The 20,646-nt window shown below is 41.3% G+C and overlaps 1 protein-coding gene across 2 annotated transcripts in view; it reads right to left on the bottom strand.

Annotated features, from left to right (window-relative positions):
• Window positions 1-20,646, bottom strand: part of LOC115223567 (regulator of telomere elongation helicase 1-like) — a 150,017-nt gene that overhangs the window by 27,062 nt on the left and 102,309 nt on the right. For both annotated transcript variants that reach the window (XM_029794203.2, XM_036512398.1), the window contains exons 21-29: window positions 19,334-19,411; window positions 16,727-16,804; window positions 14,969-15,109; window positions 14,610-14,725; window positions 10,214-10,337; window positions 8,680-8,839; window positions 7,049-7,149; window positions 4,554-4,586; window positions 3,583-3,663 (exon numbers count right to left, since the gene is read on the bottom strand). In XM_029794203.2, coding sequence (XP_029650063.1) covers window positions 3,583-3,663; window positions 4,554-4,586; window positions 7,049-7,149; window positions 8,680-8,839; window positions 10,214-10,337; window positions 14,610-14,725; window positions 14,969-15,109; window positions 16,727-16,804; window positions 19,334-19,411 — 912 coding nt within the window. The remainder of the gene's footprint in view (window positions 1-3,582; window positions 3,664-4,553; window positions 4,587-7,048; window positions 7,150-8,679; window positions 8,840-10,213; window positions 10,338-14,609; window positions 14,726-14,968; window positions 15,110-16,726; window positions 16,805-19,333; window positions 19,412-20,646) is intronic.

Raw genomic sequence — 20,646 nt, 5'->3', positions numbered from 1 at the left:
TGATATGAGATCACCATGTTGTGCACACATGGTTGTGATGCAGGTGCCTGGTGTACCCTTATCAGACATGTGGTCATGACAGGCATATTGGGTTTCATATATTTGTACTCCAGTGTCACTTTGATGGCATGCATTGCTTTCTCATTCAATAACAATAATATATATGACTGCATGCACCTTGGACAAGTGTCTTATACTACAGCCCCAGACTAAAGCCTTGAGAGTGGATTTGGCAGATGGAAACTGAAAGAATCCCTCCTCCTGCTTGACAACCAGTGCTGGTGTTTACGCCTCTGTAACTTAGTACTTCAGTAAAAGAAATTGATAGAATAAGTACAGGAATTTTGAAAATGTAAGTACAGGGGTTGATACATTCGGCTGAAAATTCTTCAAGTCTTGCAAGATACTTGGTGCCCTCACAAGTGGCAGTGCCATAAAAAAAGCCTCCAGTACACTCTGTAAAGTAGTCAGTAAAACAGTGGATGATTTTGTGGCAAAGCAAGGGGTTCCTGTAGATCAAGTTAATCCAAGAGATGCAAAACCATCCGTTGTCTATGGAAGAGACTTGAGAGACATGACTTCAGCTCAAACTGACCAAAGCCTCCACAACCATTTTGAAATTGTTTTTGCCTAAACTTCCCCACAACAGAAGCTATCATTGTAGAAGGCAGCCAGCATCAGGGTCAAATTGTGGAAGTCACAGGTTTGGCTTCATGCTCTTGCTTGATGAGGCTGGGGTCTATCTATGCGTGTAGGTGTGTGTGTGTGTGCTGAGATATACATTAACATATATATATATATATACCGGAGTAAACACATAAATGTGAAACAAGGTGGAAAAAAGAGTACTCAAATACCAGTGGTAGAGTAATATGCTTTATTTAAAGCAGCAGAAAATTCAACAAAACCTGTTACTCTGAGTTTCACGTTCCCGTTCGTCGGACAGTTTTTTCTAGCAAAACCTGTCCGACGAACGGGAACGTGAAACTCAGAGTTACAGGTTTTGTTGAATTTTCTGCTGCTTTAAATAAAGTATATATATATATATAGAAAGAGAGAGAGAGAGAGAGAGAGAGAGAGATACAGATACACAAAAACATAATACGTATGTAATCATACACACATTTACTAGTAGAATATTTCAGTGTGTGGCGTGTGTGTGCATGTGTTTGTATGTGTGCATGTACGTGTCTATGCATATGTGTTTGTGCATGTATGTCTACATTCATGCATGTGTGTGTGTGTGTACATGATATTTGTGTGTGTGTGTACATGTATATTTGTGTGTGTGTGTACATGTATATTTGTGTGTGTGTGTGTGGTGTGTGTGTGTGTGTATACAAACTGAAATTTTGTATTCGTATTTTAGATAGAAAGAAGAAAAGTACATGTGTAAAAAAACACATCTACTCACACACAAACACACTGCTCTCTATGTGCGTACCACATTTCAGTGCGGATAACGTTATAGCTATACAGCAGCAGTAGTAGTAGTACCATTCGGGTCTCAGCAATTATAATAGCTGTAGTAATATTGCTGCTGTAGTATTGCAGATGTTGTGTCTTAGCATTGAGATGTGTACAACCAGGAGCATACAGGGACGCACAGACTCACACACTATTACTCTTTTACTCGTTTTAGTCATTTGACTGCGGCCATGCTGGAGCACCGCCTTTAGTCGAGCAAATCGACCCCCAGGCCTTATTCTTTGTAAGCCTAGTACTTATTCTATCGGTCTCTTTTGCCGAACCGCTAAGTGACGGGGACGTAAACACACCAGCATCGGTTGTCAAGCAATGCTAGGGGGACAAACACAGACACACAAACACACACACACACACACATATATATATATATATATACACATACATATATACGACGGGCTTCTTTCAGTTTCCGTCTACCAAATCCACTCACAAGGCTTTGGTTGACCCAAGGCTATAGTAGAAGACACTTGCCCAAGGTGCCACGCAGTGGGACTGAACCCGGAACCATGTGGTTGGTAAGCAAGCTACTTACCACACAATATATTATATAGGTACGGGCGTGGCTATGTGGTAAGAAGCTTGTTTTCCAACCATATGGTTCTGTGTTCAGTCCCAGGGTGTGGTCCCTTGGGCAAGTGTCTTCTACTATAGCCTCATGCCAACCAAAGCCTTGAGTGGATTTGGTAGAAGGAAACTGAAAGAAGCTTGTCGTATGTGTATGTGTGTGTGTGTGTGAGCACATGTTTGTGTCGGTGTTTGTCCCCCACCACTGCTTGATAACCAGTGTTGGCATGTTTACATCCTTGTAACATAGCAGTTCAGCAAAAGAGAACTGATAGGATAAATAATAGGCTTAAAAAAAAAATCCTGGGGTCAATTTGTTTGACTAAAACCCTTTGAGTTGGTCCCCTAGCATGATTGCAGCCAAATGACTGAAACAAGCAAAAGCATAAAAAGAAAGATATGTACACACACACACATATTAATTATCATATGGCTCTCTCTCTCTCTCTCTCTATATATATATATATATAAAATCATGACTATATATATATACACACACACACATACATATATATATATATATATATATAAATCATCATCATCATCATCATTGTTTAACGTCCGTTTTCCATGCTAGCATGGGTTGGACAGTTTGACCGGGGTCTGGAAAGCCAGGAGGCTGCACCAGGCTCCAGTCTGATCTGGCAGTGTTTCTACAGCTGGATGCCCTTCCTAACGCCAACCACTCCGTGAGTGTAGTGGGTGCTTTTTACATGCCATCGACATAGGGGCCAGAAGAGGGTGGCAACGGCCACGATTGGAAGCCAGTTAAGGTGGCACTGGCACAAGGACCATGTTCGGATGGTGCTATTTATGTGCCACCGGCACATGTATCACAACTACAATTTCCATTTGATATATATATATATACATATATATAACTTACTGTTAATAAAAGTTGGGGTGCATTATGTTCCGTTCTCTCTCTCTATATATATATATATACCTGCCCAGCTATCCTTGATTCTCTGTCCCCTCCCTCTCTTATATTAACCCTCTTGTATCTTAAGAGCACACCCTGATACCATTTCCACCATCCTTTTTCCTTTTCATGCAGAGGTAACTATGCATCTCCTCTACTGCAAGTCACCCTGTTCCTGGGTTGAAAATGAAACCTCCTTTTTTTCTCTCCTTTTTTTTCTGTGTACCTTTCTGTAGAAGAGCATAGGCTCGAAACGTTAAAGACTTTTTCAATTCCTGAGTGTTATACTAATACATCTGTTTGTTTTGTACACCACCTGTCTTCGTCTTTTGTTTATTTTTGTAAACTTTCCCTTTATATATATATATATATATATATATATATGAAGAGAGAGAGGGAGAGAGATAAGACAGAATTATGTACACATGTATATACAATGGCGGTGCCCCAGCATGGCCACAGCTCATAAGCTGAAACTAGAATCAATCAATCAATCAATCATACTAACTTCAGAAGCAATAGGATCATGCTTGCAAGGACACTGTCACCTCATTCACAGAAATCACATTTACCGGAATCACAGGTGAAATAGCAGAAGAAATAAATACCTTTACAATAACAATTTTCTTCTTCCCAGATTTCCTTTGTACGTTGCTGTTTTCAGTATGTGGAATTCTTTGGGACGTTAACTAAAAAATAAACAAATGATCAAAGCTGTTTAGAATAAAGTGATAATAATGGTAATACATAAAGTATAAAATAATCAGCAGTCCCTTAGTTACAACTATGGTTTGCTAGTATGAACCACCATCATCATCTTTATCATTTAATGTCCATTGGTGAAGGTGTGGCTGGATGGTAAGAAGCTTGCTTGCCAACCACATAGTTCCGGGTTCTGTCCCACTGTGTGGCACCTCGGGCAAGTGTCGTCTTCTACTATAGCCTCAGGTCAACCAAAACCTTGTGAGTGGATTTGGTAGATGGAAACTGAAAGAAACCCATTGTTTATATGTGTATGTGTGTGTGTGTGTATATATATATATATATATACAAGATAAGATGGAGGGTTGCATTTACAACCCCTATCTCAATTTATATATATATATATATATATATATATATATATATACTAGCACTATGACCCGGCGTTGCCAGGTTTAGTGCAAGTGCTTGTTTGTTGCTGGGTTGCAGTAAAAAAATTTTTCACTAAATCAAGAGTCACATGACACTGACATGGGTGCTTTTTATGTGGCACCAGCACCCATGAACCCACAAGAATAGGACTGCTCAGCTGGGGAGAGATGCAAGGGACATGCCTATATGCATGGACAACCAAGATTTCCCTTAGCTTGACACGTCTTCTCCAAAAATATTAGATGCCAGCAAGTTTTGAACTCACGATCTTCTGCGTGTTAAGGAGATGTGATAACCACTACACCATGGAAGCTGACAATGTGATGTTGTGATAAATTAATTTCTCCCCATCCCCAGTCCACCAGGAATTAATTTAAAACAAAAAAAAAAGAAAGAAAAAGGAAAAAAAAAGAAATTAGAGAAAAACTAAAAATAAAAGACTTACAGATTTTAACACAGTGAATTCTTCATTTCTTTTCTGTAAAAAGAGAAGATAGACTATATATACACACAAATATACATACCTACAAACACACAATTTAGTAAAAAGACCAACAGAACAAGTACCAAACTGTGATAAGTCAATCTAGGAGTACATTATCAAATGATTGCTATTTTAAAGATAGTAGAATTAGGAAGGTTTGGCTGTTATTTCAGGTTGGTCAAGCAGACCTATAATCAAAAGCAATCTAGCCATGACCATCCAGCTTTTTTTGCCTTTATAGTTTATCTCGAACTATATCATCCTGCATATCCACTTTATAAAACAATAAGTTGTTGGTCTGAGGAAGATTTTAGTTGCTACTTTTAGCAGGTCAAGCAGTCCTATGATGGAAGGCACAGTGTATCTAGGACTATGCTATCCAATGTCCAGTATTTTACAAGTAACAGGATGTAGTCTGAGGGAAATTTGGCTGCTGTTTCTAGCAAATCAAGCAGACCTGTGATCAAAAACATTCCAGCCACAAATGTTTTATATTTTCCTCCTAAGTCTATCTTGGGTTACATAATCCAATGTATCTATTTTTAAAAATTAATAGGGTGCTGGTTTAAGGGAGATTTGATCCCTATTTCTATCAGGTTAAGCAACCCTATAAATCCAAGGCATTCCAGTTACAACCATCCTGTTTTTATTTCAGGCATGGTGTACCTAAGAGTACATTACGCAATGTCTTTTATCTTTTACTTGTCTCAGTCATCAGACTGCGGCCATGCTGGGGCAGTGCCTTGAAGAATTTTTAGTTGAATGAATCAACCCCGGACTTACTTTTTTCCTCTCAAGCATGGTACTTATTCTATCAGTCTGTTTTTGCTGAACTGCTAAGTTACAGGGACGTAAACAAATCAACACCGGTTGTCAATCAGTGGTGGAGACAAACACAGACAGAAAGACACACACATGATGAGCTTCTTTCAGTTTCTGTCTACCAAATCCACTCACAAGGGTTTGGTCGGCCCAAGGCTATAGTAGAAGACACTTGCCCAAGGTGCTCGGTTTCTGTGGCACGTGCTCCCCCCAGCTGGACGGACACCAGTCGACCGCGACATTACTCGAGAAATAGGAAGAGAGAGTGAGAGAAAGTTGGGGCAAAAGAGCTTTAGGTGTTTTCGCTCAATAAACACACACAATGCCCGATCTGGGAATTGAACCCGGAACCGTGTGGTTGGGAAGCAAGCTTCTTACAACTCGCCGCTTCGTGCCTCGTCGATAACACACGGACACACACACTTGTGGTCTTCGTCGAGAACGTCGCATACTACTCAGACTTACTCCCCGCCGTACACAGCCATCTCTGTCCATCTCTTTTCATTATTCGGCATTTAACCCTTTAGTGTTTAAACCGGCCATATCTGGCCCAGATATTCTACATGTTTTATATTCAAACTGGCCATATCTAGCCCCTCACACCTAACCTACATTGACATTCTAAAACTAAGCAATCACATCATTGAAACCTCAAAGCTATAAGATAATGCATATTAATTCAAAACAATTTGAGTGAAAAAGTATTACATTTAACCGAGTAATCTGAACACTAAAGGGTTAAACTGGCCATATCCAGGCCAAATATTCTTCCTGTTGTATGTTCAGACTGGCAAGATCAGACCTTTCACACCTACCAAACATTGTCATTCTAAACACAAGCAATAACATCATTGACATTTCAAAACCAGACAATGTATGAGAAATTCAAAACAATGTGAATAAATAAGAACTAGATTTGATAAAGTAATCTGAATGCTAAAAGGCTAAAGATTGTAGAAAATAATTTTGAGGAAGATTTGGCTGCTACATCTAACAGTTCAAGTAGATCCTTGACCAAAGGTATTCCTGCCTTTTTATTTTTATTAATAAATTCTAGCTTTTGAGGTAGAATTACTCTTTGCTCTTTTACTTGTTTCAGTCATTTGACTGCGGCCATGCTGGAGCACCGCCTTTAATCGAGCAACTCGAACCCGGGACTTATTCTTTTGTAAGCCCAGTACTTATTCTATCAGTCTCTTTTGCCGAACCGCTAAGTTACGGGGCGTAAACACACCAGCATCAGTTGTCAAGCAATGCTAGGGGGACAAACACATACACACACATACATACATATATATTTAAGCATGTTTCTCCATTCTCTAATTTTGTATTATATATATATATATATATATATATATATATACATATATACGACGGGCTTCTTTCAGTTTCCGTCTACCAAATCCACTTACAAGGCTTTGGTCGGCCCGAGGCTATAGTAGAAGACAATTGCCCAAGGTGCCACGCAGTGGGACTGAACCCGGAACCATGTGGTTGGTAAACAAGCTACTTACCACACAGCCACTCCTGCGCCTATTAGCTACTATTTCTAAAAATTTGAATGACCACATAGAGGAGCCCCTCACTGGCTCGGGCAACACCTTCGTTATCTTATTCATTAGGAAATTACTTACATCTGTGTCACTCAGCATTTCTAATAAACCAACTTTGTTAGTAGGGTGTCGGGTGGATTCTGCTTGGTTATATTGCTGTAACAGTGCTGTGCTGGGCTCCGCTGTAGACAAGAGAAAAACAAAAATCTTTAAAAGAAATTTATTGAAAATTCAACAAATCAGCTTCCTTTTCAATCACATGGTATTAGGTTCAATGCCACTGCATTGTACCCTGGGCAAATGTCTTCTACTATAGACTCAGGCCTACTAATGTTAGTGGATTTTGTAGATGGAAACTGAAAGAAGCCTGTCATAAATATATGTGCTTCAAGAAGACAGCTTGGATTATAATCCTATCAACATACTATATGTGTGTATGTATATGTTTGTGCCCCGTGCTAGTGGGGTGCTAAGAGCACCATCCAAGCATGATTGTTGCCAGAGCAGCTAACTGGCTTCCCACCATCCGAGCGTGATTGTTGCCAGAGCAGCTAAGTGGCTTCTGTGCCGGTGGCACGTAAAAGGCACTATTCGAGCGTGATCGTTACCAGCGTCGCCTTACTGGCATTTGTGCTGGTGACACGTGAAAAAACATTCCAGCGAGGTCGTTGCCAGTACTGACTGACTACCCCCTGTGCCGGTGGAACGTAAAAGCACCCACTACACTCTCGGAGTGGTTGGCGTTAGGAAGGGCATCCAGCAGTAGAAACTCTGCCAGATCAAGATTGGAGCCTGGTGCAGCCATCTGGTTCGCCAGTCCTCAGTCAAATCGTCCAACCCATGCTAGCATGGAAAGCGGACGTTAAACGATGATGATGATATATATGTCAAATGCTTGTCCACCTTCCAATTTTGATCTATTTACACTTGCTGAATCAGGTATCACTTGTAGCTGCCTTGGATAAGCAATTTCAACATTTCATTCCCATTTGCACTGCAAGCCTGAGTTGTAGTGGTAATCTGATCTGAGCACACATTGTACATACTTATTAATATATGTCAATCGATGTATACTGCTTGCATTTCCTCTACATACACATTCTTCTTTCTTTGCACCCTTTTCAAGCCTAGCTAGGCTCATGGGCCCTGTTTCCCGGTTTCTGTGGCATATGTGTTCCCCCCAGCTGGACGGGACGCCAGTCCATCGCAGTGTTACTCAAGAAACAGGAAGAGAGAGTGAGAGAAAGTTGGGGCGAAAGAGTACAACAGGGGTCGTTACAACCCCCTGCCAGAGCGTTGTGGAGCTTTAGGTGTTTTTGTACAAAAAACACACACAACACCCGGTCTGGGAATTGAGGCCAAACAAAGCACTTTCCCAAGGTAGCACGTAGTGGGACTGAACCTAAAAGTGTGTGGTTGTGAAATGAAATCCAAAGCCACACAACCCCTTGTAGTCAACAACACCACCACCAACCATCTCAATCATCATCACAACCACTAACAATCCCTATCACCACTTGTAGCACTATCACTACCACAGCTGCCACTACCACCACCACCACCATTACTACAACTGTCACTGCCCACCACCAATCACTATCATCACCATAGCAACAACCTACCAAAACCACCCAGCTTCAACCACCAAAGACTCATCCCGCATTCCCACCCCCTGTTCAAAACCCCTATAAGCAGAAATACAGTACACCAACCATCCGTGCTCAAACTGGGGACATGTATGGCAACATCTGAGGCTCTGGCCGATGGAGGACGTCTCTTCACTGTACCAGTTTCAAAATATGAACCGTGACTAAATTTGAAGGCAGGTTTGGCAGCTTTACGGTGTCCGGAAGAAAGCACCGGTTGTGGTAACTAGATTTGGTGGAAGGCGAGAAAAGAAAACGAATAAAAGAGAATAAATATTTTGCCAATAAAGACACACACACTGTTTATTTGATCTTATCACTTTATTATTATTATCATAATTATTATCATAATCATAATTATTATTATCATCATAATTATTATTATTATTATCATAATAATTATTATTATTATTATCATAATTATTATTATTATTATCATCATAATTATTATTATTATCATCATAATTATTATTATCATCATCATAATTATTATTATCATCATCATAATTATTATTATTATCATCATCATAATTATTATTATTATTATCATCATAATTATTATTATTATTATCATCATAATTATTATTATTATCATCATAATTATTATTATTATCATCATAATTATTATCATTATCATCATAATTATTATTATTATTATCATCATAATTATTATTATCATCATAATTATTATTATCATCATAATTATTATTATTATTATTATCATCATAATTATTATTATTATCATCATAATTATTATTATTATTATTATTATCATCATAATTATTATTATTATTATTATTGAGTGAGAGAACAGTGCATGCCATTGAAATGAGACTGGGGTACAAATATACGAAGACCAATAGGCTTAAAAAAATAAGTCCTGGGGTCGATTTGTTTGACTAAAATACTTCAAGGTGGTGCTCCAGCATGGCCACAGTGAAATGACTGAAACAAGTAAAAGAATAAAATATACACACACACACATATACATACACTTATAGGTATATATAACAGGTTTCATTCAGTTTCTGGCCACCAGATTCATTTACAAGGCTTTGGTTGGCCCAGGGTTACAAGCTCTCCATCTTCACTATTTTATTATTTTACCTTTTTTATCACAATGCTACAATCAAGCTACTCTTTTACTCTTTTACTTGTTTCAGTCATTTGACTGCGGCCATGCTGGAGCACCGCCTTTAATCAAGCAACTCGACCCTGGGACTTATTCTTTGTAAGCCCAGTACTTATTCTATCGGTCTCTTTTGCCGAACCGCTAAGTAACGGGGACATAAACACACCAGCATCGGTTGTCAAGCAATGCTAGGGGGACAAACACAGACACCCAAACACACACACACATACGCATACATACATATACATACATATATACGACGGGCTTCTTTCAGTTTCCGTCTACCAAATCCACTCACAAGGCTTTGGTCGGCCCGAGGCTATAGCAGAAGACACTAGCCCAAGGTGCCACGCAGTGGGACTGAACCCGGAACCATGTGGTTGGTAAACAAGCTACTTACCACACAGCCACTCCTGCGCCTACAATGCTCTTCTTATATAACACAGAGTTTTATGCAAAATTCTTTACCATTTTTTCAGCATTCTTGAAGAAGGAAGCCAGCTGACGCACAACTTGACCATAATTGTCCGGTTTGCCAACTTCATTCCGGAGCCACGTGGGAAGATGGCGAATGTTATGGTCTTGGGCGAACCTGAAGAAAAATTAGGGAGTCATAACCATAGGGTCAGAAGAACAGAGAGAAGGGAAGGGTGAACTGGAAAGGAAAAGGTGGATTAACCCTTTTGTTACCAACCCGGCTGAAACTGGCTCTGGCTCTGAGTACAAATGTCTTGTTTTCATAAGTTTTGAATTAAAATCTTCCATCAAACCTTAGCCACAATTAATGTTCCTAACACTAGCTTAATAATAATTAAGTTATTTTACTAAATTCTTTGTTATATTTAAAGTAATTGAAAGAAACACAGAGTATCTCAATAGAAATAAGGTAACAAAAGGGTTAGAGTTACCATGATATTTTTAACCCTTTTGATAGCAACCCAGCTGAAACCAGCTCTGGCTCTGAGTACAAATGTCTAGTTTTCATAAATTTTGAATTAAAAACTTCCACCAAACCTTAGTCACAATTAATGTTCCTAACACTAGCTTAATGACTGAAAAAAAAATCACCGAGCATCTCCACAGAAATAAGGTAACAAAAGGGTTAAAGTCACCATGATAATTTTAACCCTTTCAATACCAACCCAGCTGAAACTGGCTCTGGCTCTGTAGTACAAATGTATTGTTGTCATAAGTTTTGAATTAAAATCTTCCACCAAACCTTAATCACAATTTATGTTCCTAACACTAACTGAATGGTAACTAAGTTATTTTACTAAATTCTTTGTTATATTCAAAGTAATTGAAAGAAACACAAAGCATCTCAAAATGAATACAGTAACGAAAGGGTTAAAGGTAGGAGTTAGTTAGAAATGGGGTTAGCTAGGATTAGGAGTTAGTTAACCCTTTTGAAACCAATTTGCCTGAGATTGTCCCAGGTTTGATGGTACAAACTTCTTCAGAATGATTTTAATTAAAAACCTTCCTTCAAAATTTCACGTTAACATCTGCTCCAAACACCAACTTCATATTGGCAAAGTTATTTTCTAAATTCTTTATTATTTTCAAAGGAGGCGCAATGGCCCAGTGGTTAGGGCAGCGGACTCGCGGTCGGAGGTTCGCGGTTTCGATTCCCAGACTGGGCGTTGTGAGTGTTTATTGAGCGAAAACACCTAAAGCTCCACGAGGCTCCGACAGGGATGGTGGTGATCCCTGCTGTACTCTTTCACCACAACTTTCTCTCACTCTTACTTCCTGTTTCTGTTGTACCTGTATTTCAAAGGGCCGGCCTTGTCACTCTCTGTGTCACGCTGAATATCCCCGAGAACTACGTAAAGGGTACACGTGTCTGTGGAGTGCTCAGCCACTTACACGTTAATTTCACGAGCAGGCTGTTCCGTTGATCGGATCAACCGGAACCCTCGTCGTCGTAACCGACGGAATGCTTCCATCCATCCATTATTTTCAAAACTAATTGAAATAAAGGCAATGTATGCCAACAAAAATATGGTAACAAAAGGTTTAAGGAATAAGATAAGGAGTTAATAGTAAGGGATTAATAATTACTGAACTTTAGCATGTATCACTGGCACTTGTGCCGGTGGCACATGAACAAAACATTCGAGCGAGGTCGTTGCCAGTGCCGCTGGACTGACTCCTGTGTAGGTGGCACGTAAAAAACACCATTTTCAAGCATGGCCGTTGCCAGTACCGCCAGACTGGCCCTTGTGCCGGTGGCACTTTAAAAGCACCCACTACACCCTCCGAGTGGTTGGCATTAGGAAGGGCATCCAGCTGTAGAAACTCTACCAGATCAGATTGTAGCCTGGTGCAGCCATATGGTTCACCAGTCCTCAGTCAAATCGTCCAACCCATGCTAGCATGGAAAGCGGACGTTAAACGATGATGATGATGATGATGAAGGAACCCTCTAATTTTGGGGGCTTAAAATTTGGAAAAAAGGTTTTGTAAGGGATTACAATACTATCCATGTAAAAGAAACTCCCATATTTTTTTAACCTAATTTTTTGACAAAAAAGGGTTCCTTATGCACATTAAAATACAGCAATAGTTGGAGTAAGGTGGTGAGCTGGCAGAATCGTTAGCATGCTGGGCAAAATGCTTAGGAGTATTTTGTCTGTTTTTACGGTGAGTTCAAATTTTGCTGAGATCGATTTTGCCTTTCATCCTTTCAGGGTCAACAAAATAAGCATCAGTAGATCATTGAGGTTGATGTAATTGGCTTAAACCCCACTCCTTGCTCCTCCAAATTTGCTGGCCATGTGCCAAAATTTGACACCAATAGTTAATGGTGGGGGTTAGGGTTGGGAGATAACAGTAATGGCAGAAGTTAAGGATGGCAGATATGTGCAGGAGTTAGAAGAGAATTAGAAACAGGAGTTGGTCAGGAGTGGTGGGGGAGGTGAGGATTTTGGCAACGAATAAATTTAGAAAATCAATTTTTAAAAAAAATCAACTATTTAATGTAGAGGAACAATACTAACAATGAAATGAACTCAGAGAACTAAACATCTTAACCCTTTAGCATTTAAATTGGCCATATCCGGCCAAAAGTATTCTGCCTGTTTTATGTTCAAACTGGCCAGATCTGATCTCTCACACCAACCCTACAATATCGTTTTAAAAATTAACAGCTACCTCATCAAAATCTCATAACTACAAGATAATGCATGATTAGTTCAAAACTATGAGGATAAAAAAAGCATTAATTTTGGCAGAATAATGTGAACACTAAACATCTTAAATATGTGTTTAATTGCTGAATGGACATATTGACTAAACACCATGGAGCTTCTAAAGAATCTAATCCCATACAAGAGGGTGGCTTTGGATAAAAGAAAATAAAGGAGGATCAATTAATTATGATTTTAATCAACATATCCTCCTATCGGATTCAGACTCTTATTGCAATGGTCCTTCAGTTTTTCTACTGAAAACCTGCAAAAGAATTTGGAAGGTTGGTCTTCTAACCAGGCCTTTCATGAGACCCCTTAAAGCCAGGAACTTTACAGCACCACCTCATATATATATATATATATAATGTGTGTGTGTGGTGTGTGTGTATATATATATATGTGTGTGTGTGGTGTGTGTGTGTGTGTGTGTGTATATATATATATATGTGTGTGTGTGTGTGTATATATATATATATCACGTGATCACGTGATCGACCAGACCATCAGATGTTGCTACACATTGCTGGTCACAATGCGTTTGCATTGTTTTAGCCTTCGAATGACGCCACCCCGCTGGCTAAGCGAGCAGGCCAATATATATATATATATATATATATATATATATATACACACATATATATACACATATATATAGCAGTGTTTCTCAACAACCATTTTTCGCTTATGTGTTTGGTCGTGCGGCCCGGTGTCCAGAGGGTGAGCTGATTCGCGATGTCCTCCTCCCAAATCCACTTCCCAGCTGGCGCAAACGCACGGGCGGCCAGCTGAAGACCTGGGCAACGACGATAAAGGAGGACCTCTCCCAACTCTCAGGTCCGCAGGTGGTCGGTCTGTGCAGATGGAACCGCAAACGGCTCGCTATCTCCAGTGACCTCGCACGGGACCGTCGAGCGAGGGCCGCCATGGTTTGTGATGCCATTAGGACCAGAGAAGAAGCCGGCTCAACCCGCCCTGGGTGAACATCGTCACAAGCAACAAGGACGTCCAACCATAAAAGCTATGTCAAAGCAGACATTTGAACCAGGCACAGTCCCTTGGCTAACTAGCCAGCCCATGCCAGTATAATCTCTCTCTTTGCACTCAGTCGGTTACGACGATGAGGGTTCCGGTTGATCCGAATCAACAGAACAGCCTGCACATGAAATTAACGTGTAAGTGGCTGAGCACTCCACAGACATGTGTACCCTTAACGTAGTTCTCGGGATATTCAGTGTGACACAGAGAGTGACAAGGCCGGCCCCTTGAAATACAGGTACAATAGAAACAGGAAGTAAGAGTGAGAAAAAGTTGTAGTGAAAGAGTACAGCAGAGATCACCACCACCCCCTGCCGGAGCCTCGTGGAGCTTTTAGGTGTTTTCGCTCAATAAACACTCACAATGCCTGGTCTGGGAATCGAAACCGCAATCCTATGACTGCGAGTCCGCTGCCCTAACCACTGGACCATTGCGCCTCCACGATGCCAGTATAAAGGACAGACATTAAATGATGATGATGATGATGAGCTTCTCAGTTTCCATCTATCAAATTCTCTTGCAAGGTGTTGGTTGGCCTGGGGGTATGGTATAGAAGACGTTACTCAAGATGCTGTTCATTAGAAACTGACTAATTAGCAGAATGTATTCTCTAAAGACAAGAGGGTTCTACTCACCGAGTATCACACAGGATGATGGCCCCATAATCATCTTTGTGCCTGATGACTCTTCCAATAGCTTGATTCACAGCTCTGTAGGCTTGTAGCTGGTACCACCGCTGTCCAGACATTTGCTGTAGGAACGGAGAAAGAGAGAGAAAACAGTGGGGGGGGTAAATGAATTAACTCAAAGCAGCATATGAAGTATAAAGGATGCAGAAGGAAGGAAGGAAGATGGACAGAGAAGACAGTGAGAGAGAAATAGTAAGAGGGAGATAAAGAGAGAGAGAGAGAATTGAAGACAAGGAAAGTACGAGTGAGAAGATATAGAAGAGTGAGAAAGTGGTGGTGTTGGGTATAGAGGGTGGGTCACCTACCATTTTGTTGCCTTTAGCAATCAAATTATCCAAAAATTTCATCTTCATCATCACTTTTGGGTCCTTCAAAGGTGGAAATGGTAAACCTGTAATGAGAACAGCTCGGCCATTCACATCAGCAAAATCAAGACCTTCACTGACCTGCGAGTAGAAAAAAAGAGGTGGGTAAGATAAGGATGGTGGTGGAGTTAAGAGTGCAGAATGGAGGTGCTGTTGTGGAGTGAAGGTGAGTGGAGGTGGAGTTGTGGAGTGGAGGTAAAATTGTGAAGTGGAGGCAGAGCTGTGAAGTGAAGGCGGAGTTGTGAGTGGAGATAGAATTGAGGAGTCAAGGCAGAGTTGTGGGTGGAGGCAGAGTTGTGGGTGGAGGCGGAGTTGTGAGTGGAGGCGGAGTTGTGGGTGGAGGCAGAGTGGTGAATGGAGGCAGAGTGGTGAGTGGAGGCGGAGTGGTGAGTGGAAGCGGAGTTGTGAGTTGAGGCGGAGTTGTGAGTGGAGACAGAGTTGTGGAGTCAAGGTGGAGTTGTGAAGTGGAAGTGAGAAGTGGAGGCAGAGTAGAGGTGGAGTTCTGAGTAAGGGCGGAATAATTTTGCATGGAGTTATGAAGTGGTAGTGGAATTGTAGAGTGGAGGCGGAGTTGAGGTGGACTTGTAGAGTGGAGAGGTGGTGAATTTATAGGGTGGAGGTAAAGTGTTAGTGGAGTTATAGAGTGATGACAGAGTGTGAAGTGGTGAAATGTTGTTTAGCCCCAGGTCAGTCATGACCGAGCACACTTCATCCAGCCGTAGAAACACTGCCAGATCTGACTGGGCCTGATGAAGCCTTCCAGCTTCACAGACCCCAGTTGAACCGTCCAACCCATGCTAGCATGGAGAACAGACGCTAAATGATGATGATGATGATGATGATTCTAAACATGACCATCCTGTCTTTTCAGACAGTTGGCTATGCCCTGAGGGTGATTTGACTGTTGTTTTTAGTATGTCAAGCAAACCATGAAGCTGTAGTGTAGTGCATTGTGGGATAGATAGGTAGATGATAAACAATTATTGTTGTTTAACCCTAGGATGATGCTGACTGAGTGAGTACACCTATGATCAGATAATCCAACCATGGCTACCTCATTTGATTGAAATAGTGTATTGAAAATGACATCATTCAAAGTATCCTTCCTTTTTAAGAGAATAAAATTATGATGTGAGGGGTATTTAACTGCTATTTCTAGTAGGAGAAACAATCACATACAAGACCCTCTAGGGTCAGTCCTAATTGCAAAGACTTATCATCAGATGTTCTAGCCATGACCACCTCAACTTATTCCAGTAGTGTATCCAGCACAACATTAACCAATCTGTTCTTTTTTTTAAGATAGCAGAATGAGAGTTGACAGATATTTGGCTGCTATTTCTAGCACATCGAGCAACTCCATAGTTCTCCCTTTAGATTTATGTTGGTACTGTTGTTATTGTTGTTGTTGTTGTTGCTGTGGTGGTGGTGGTGGTGGTAGTAGTGTAATGACAGTAGAGGTAAAGGCATTGATAATGATGATGATGCTTGTGGTGATGATGATGCTTGTGGTGGTAATGGTCAAAGTAATTATAATGATGATGATGGCAATGAAGATGTTGAGGGATATGACGATGATGATGGGGATGATGATGATAGCACTGATAGTGGTGGTGGTGATGGTGGATGCTTCAGCTGACTACGATGATGATAGTGCTGCTGATGATGATGATGCGATGCTGACCCCTTCCTCCTTACCTTTCCCCGACACACTGCTATGAATGTGGCTCCTTTCAGCGAAGGGTCGGACACCTTGGAGTAGAAATCGTCAATAGCCTGAAATGAGACAGTTACTTCGAGTCATTATCCTTACTAATAGCAGGGGAGAGGCATGAATGACACGACACAACATATTCGTACGCAAGAAAGTGTAAAAAAAAATCATTGTTTTGTTTTTATATTTGGTTTGTAAGATTCCTGATGTGAACTCAGGTGTTGAAGCAGATTATGTTGTATCTTGGGAGGGTCATTTTGCCAACAATAATAAACACACACACACACTGGTTCTATTTCACTTCTTTATCATTCATCAATTCATTATCCATTTAACCAATTAAATAATCAATTGTTTTATTAATTATTTGGTTAATCAATCAATCAGTACATGCATACTGGTTTTATTTTACTTCGTTATGATTCGTCAATTGGTTAACTATTTAACCAATTAACTGATCACTTGTTTGATTAATCCTTCAGTTAATCAGTCAAGCAGTCATCATCATTACCATCATCGTTTAACGTCCGCTTTCCATGCTAGCATGGGTTGGACGATTTGACTGAGGTCTGGCGAACCAGATGACTGCACCATACTCCAATCGGATCTGGCAGAGTTTCTACAGCTGGATGCCCTTCCTAACGCCAACCACTCCGAGAGTGTAGTGGGTGTTTTAACGTGCCACGAGGGCCAGTCTGGCGGTAGTGGCAACGGCCACGCTCAAAAATGGTGTTTTTTACGTGCCACCTGCACAGGAGTCAGTCCAGCAGCACTGGCAACAACCTCGCTCGAAAATGGTGTTTTTACGTGCCACCTGCACAGGAGTCAGTCCAGCGGCACTGGCAACGACCTCGCTCGAATGTTTTGTTCACGTGCCACCGGCACAAGTACCAGTAAGGCGACGCTGGTAACGATCATGCTCGAATGGCGTTTTTTACGTGCCACCGGCACGGATGCCAGACAACTGCTCTGGCAGTGATCTCGCTCAGATGGAGCTGTTAGCACTCCACTGGCACGGGTGCCAGTCATCGAATTTGGTTCAATTTCGATTTCACTTGCCCCAACAGGTCTTCGCAAGCAGAGTTTAGTGTCCAATGAGGGGAGGTTGGCATGGGTGCCAGCTTATCAAAAGTCTTTCTGTCATCATTTGCAATCTCATCACTGAAATGAATGCTTTCTCTACTCCAGGTGAGCTTCAGGTTTGTTGCAGATCAATTAACAAATTTTTTAGTCATTTGACTGCGGCCATGCTGGAGCACTGCCTTTAATCGAGCAACTCGACCCCGGGACTTATTCTTTTCGTAAGCCCAGTACTTATTCTATCGGGCTCCTTTGCCGAACCGCTAAGTAACGGGGACATAAACACACCAGCATCGGTTGTCAAGCGATGTTGGGGGGACACACACAAACACACACATACATACATATATATATATATATATACATATATACGACAGGCTTCTTTTCAGTTTCCGTCTACCAAATCCACTCACAAGGCTTTGGTCGGCCCGGGGCTATAGCAGAAGACACTTGCCCAAGATGCCACGCAGTGGAACTGAACCCGGAACCATGTGGTTGGTTAGCAAGCTACTTACCACACAGACACTCCTGGAAAATATAGAAGTGAAATATGACCAGTGTGTGTATGTGAGGATGTGTTATTACGGATGCCCCAGCATGGCCAAAGTCTAATGACTGAAATAAGTAAATGGATAAAAGATATTCTGCAGCATATACACTACACTATGTCATAAACTATAGCACATAAAAACAACAACCTATACAACACAAACCACACAACAAAAATCATAGGTTCTCAAAGTGGGTGCTACTGCCCCCCCCCCCCAGTGGGCATTCAGAGGGTCCAGGTGGGCGCTGGTGCCTAAGGGGGTGGTGAGGGGCAGTGTAGTGAAAAAGTAGGCATTGGGAGGAAGGCAGTGGCTTGGGGGACACTATGAATTTATTATGTGTGGAGGCACATGGCCTGGTGGTTAGGGCAGCGGACTCGTGGTCGATGGATCGTGGGTTCGAATCTCAGACCAGGTGATGTGTGTGTTTATGAGCAAAACACCTAAGCTCCATGCGGCTCCGGCAGAAGGTAATGGCGAACCTCTGCTGACTCTTTTGCCACAACTTTCTCTCACTCTTTCCTCCTGCATCTTGCAGCTCACCCGTGACAGACTGGCATCTCGTCCAGGTGGGGAACCTATATGCCAAGGAAACCGGGAAACTGGCCCTATGAGCCAGGCATGGCTTGCGAAGGAACAAACAATAAATTTATTATAATATTATTATAGTATTGTAAACAAATTATATAATATTAAATATCAAATGATTCATAGTATATATAAATTAGTAAAACAAAATATTTATTTATACATAAAAATAGGGGTGGGGTGGTGAGGGCATTATGTGGCTATTGGCGGGGTGGACAGTGGCCCCAAAAGTTTGAGAACCTCTATAAACTATAAGGTCTACAGCAAACTACAACACACACACTACACATACACCATACTACAGCACAAACTATAACCAATACACTACAACACAAACTACAGCACAGTAAAAGACAAAATTAAAAATCTACTCACAACTTGAAAGTCATCTTTATTTCTTGGTTCCACAAGGACAGGTTTTTGTTCATTGATCCGTCTCCAGATGTCTATACTCTGTAAAAGAGGACAGGACACTTTGGTGTTGTGTGAACGAGAAGGGTACAGGACAACAGTGTAATAGAGGAAGGTAGTTTAACCCTTTAGCATTCAGATCATTCTGTGAAATGTAACGCTTATCTATGCACATTGCTTTTAATTATCGAAATCAAATTCGATGACTGGCATCCGTTGCTAGTGAAGCGCTAAGAGTACCATATGAGTGAGATCGTTGCCAGAGCAACAAGCTAGCCTCCGTGCCGATGGCATGTAAAAAGCACCATTTGAGCATGGCTGTTGCCAGTACCACCTGACGCCCTCGTGCCAGTGGCACGTAAAAGCACCCACTACACTCTCGGAGTGGTTGGCGTTAGGAAGGGCATCCAGCTGTAGAAACTCTGCCAGATCAGATTGGAGTCTGGTGCAGCCATCTAGTTCACCAGACCTCAGTCAAATCGTCCAACCCATGCTAGCATGGAAAGTGGATGTTAAACAATGATGATGACGGCTTATCTCGTAGCTTTGAGATTTCAATAATGTGATTGTTTATTTTAGAATGACATAGAAGGGTAGGTGTGAGATGTTGGATCTGATAAGTCTGAATATAAAACTGATAAAATATTTGGGCTGGACATGGCTGGTTTAACCATTTAGCATTCAGATTACTCTGTCAAATATAATGCTTATTTATTTGCATTGTTTTGAATTAATCATGCTTTACTTTGTAGCTTTGAGATCCCCATGATGCAATTGCTAATTTTTAGAATGACATTGTAGCATAGATGTAAGAGACTTAATTCATTGCCTGGTTTAACACCAACACCTCTGGGGTACCTTGTTTACCTTTAGCAGGCTCTACTTTGTTGTAAGCATTCAGGCAAAATTTCATTCCACATTAAACACACCATTCAAGCATGATTGTTACCGCGTCGCCTTACTAGCACTTGTGTTGGTGGCATGTGAAATATTCGAGCGAGGTCGCCGCCAGTGCCGCTGGGCTGGCTCCTGTGCAGGTGGCACGTAAAAAGCACCATTTGGCCATTTGGGCGTGGCCATTGCCAGTACCACCAAACTAGCCCTCGTGCCGGTGGCACGTAAAAGCATCCACTACACTCTCGGAGTGGTTGGCGTTAGGAAGGACATCCGGCTGTAGAAACTCTGCCAGATCAAGATTGGAGCCTGGTGCAGCCATCTGGTTCACCAGACCTCAGTCAAATCGACCAACCCATGCTAGCATGGAAAACGGACGTTAA

This window comes from Octopus sinensis, linkage group LG23 (genome assembly GCF_006345805.1).
Source record: "Octopus sinensis linkage group LG23, ASM634580v1, whole genome shotgun sequence".
Lineage (NCBI taxonomy): Eukaryota > Metazoa > Mollusca > Cephalopoda > Octopoda > Octopodidae > Octopus > Octopus sinensis.
Note: the sequence above shows the minus strand (reverse complement) of the source record. Positions and strands in the feature narration are given on the sequence as shown.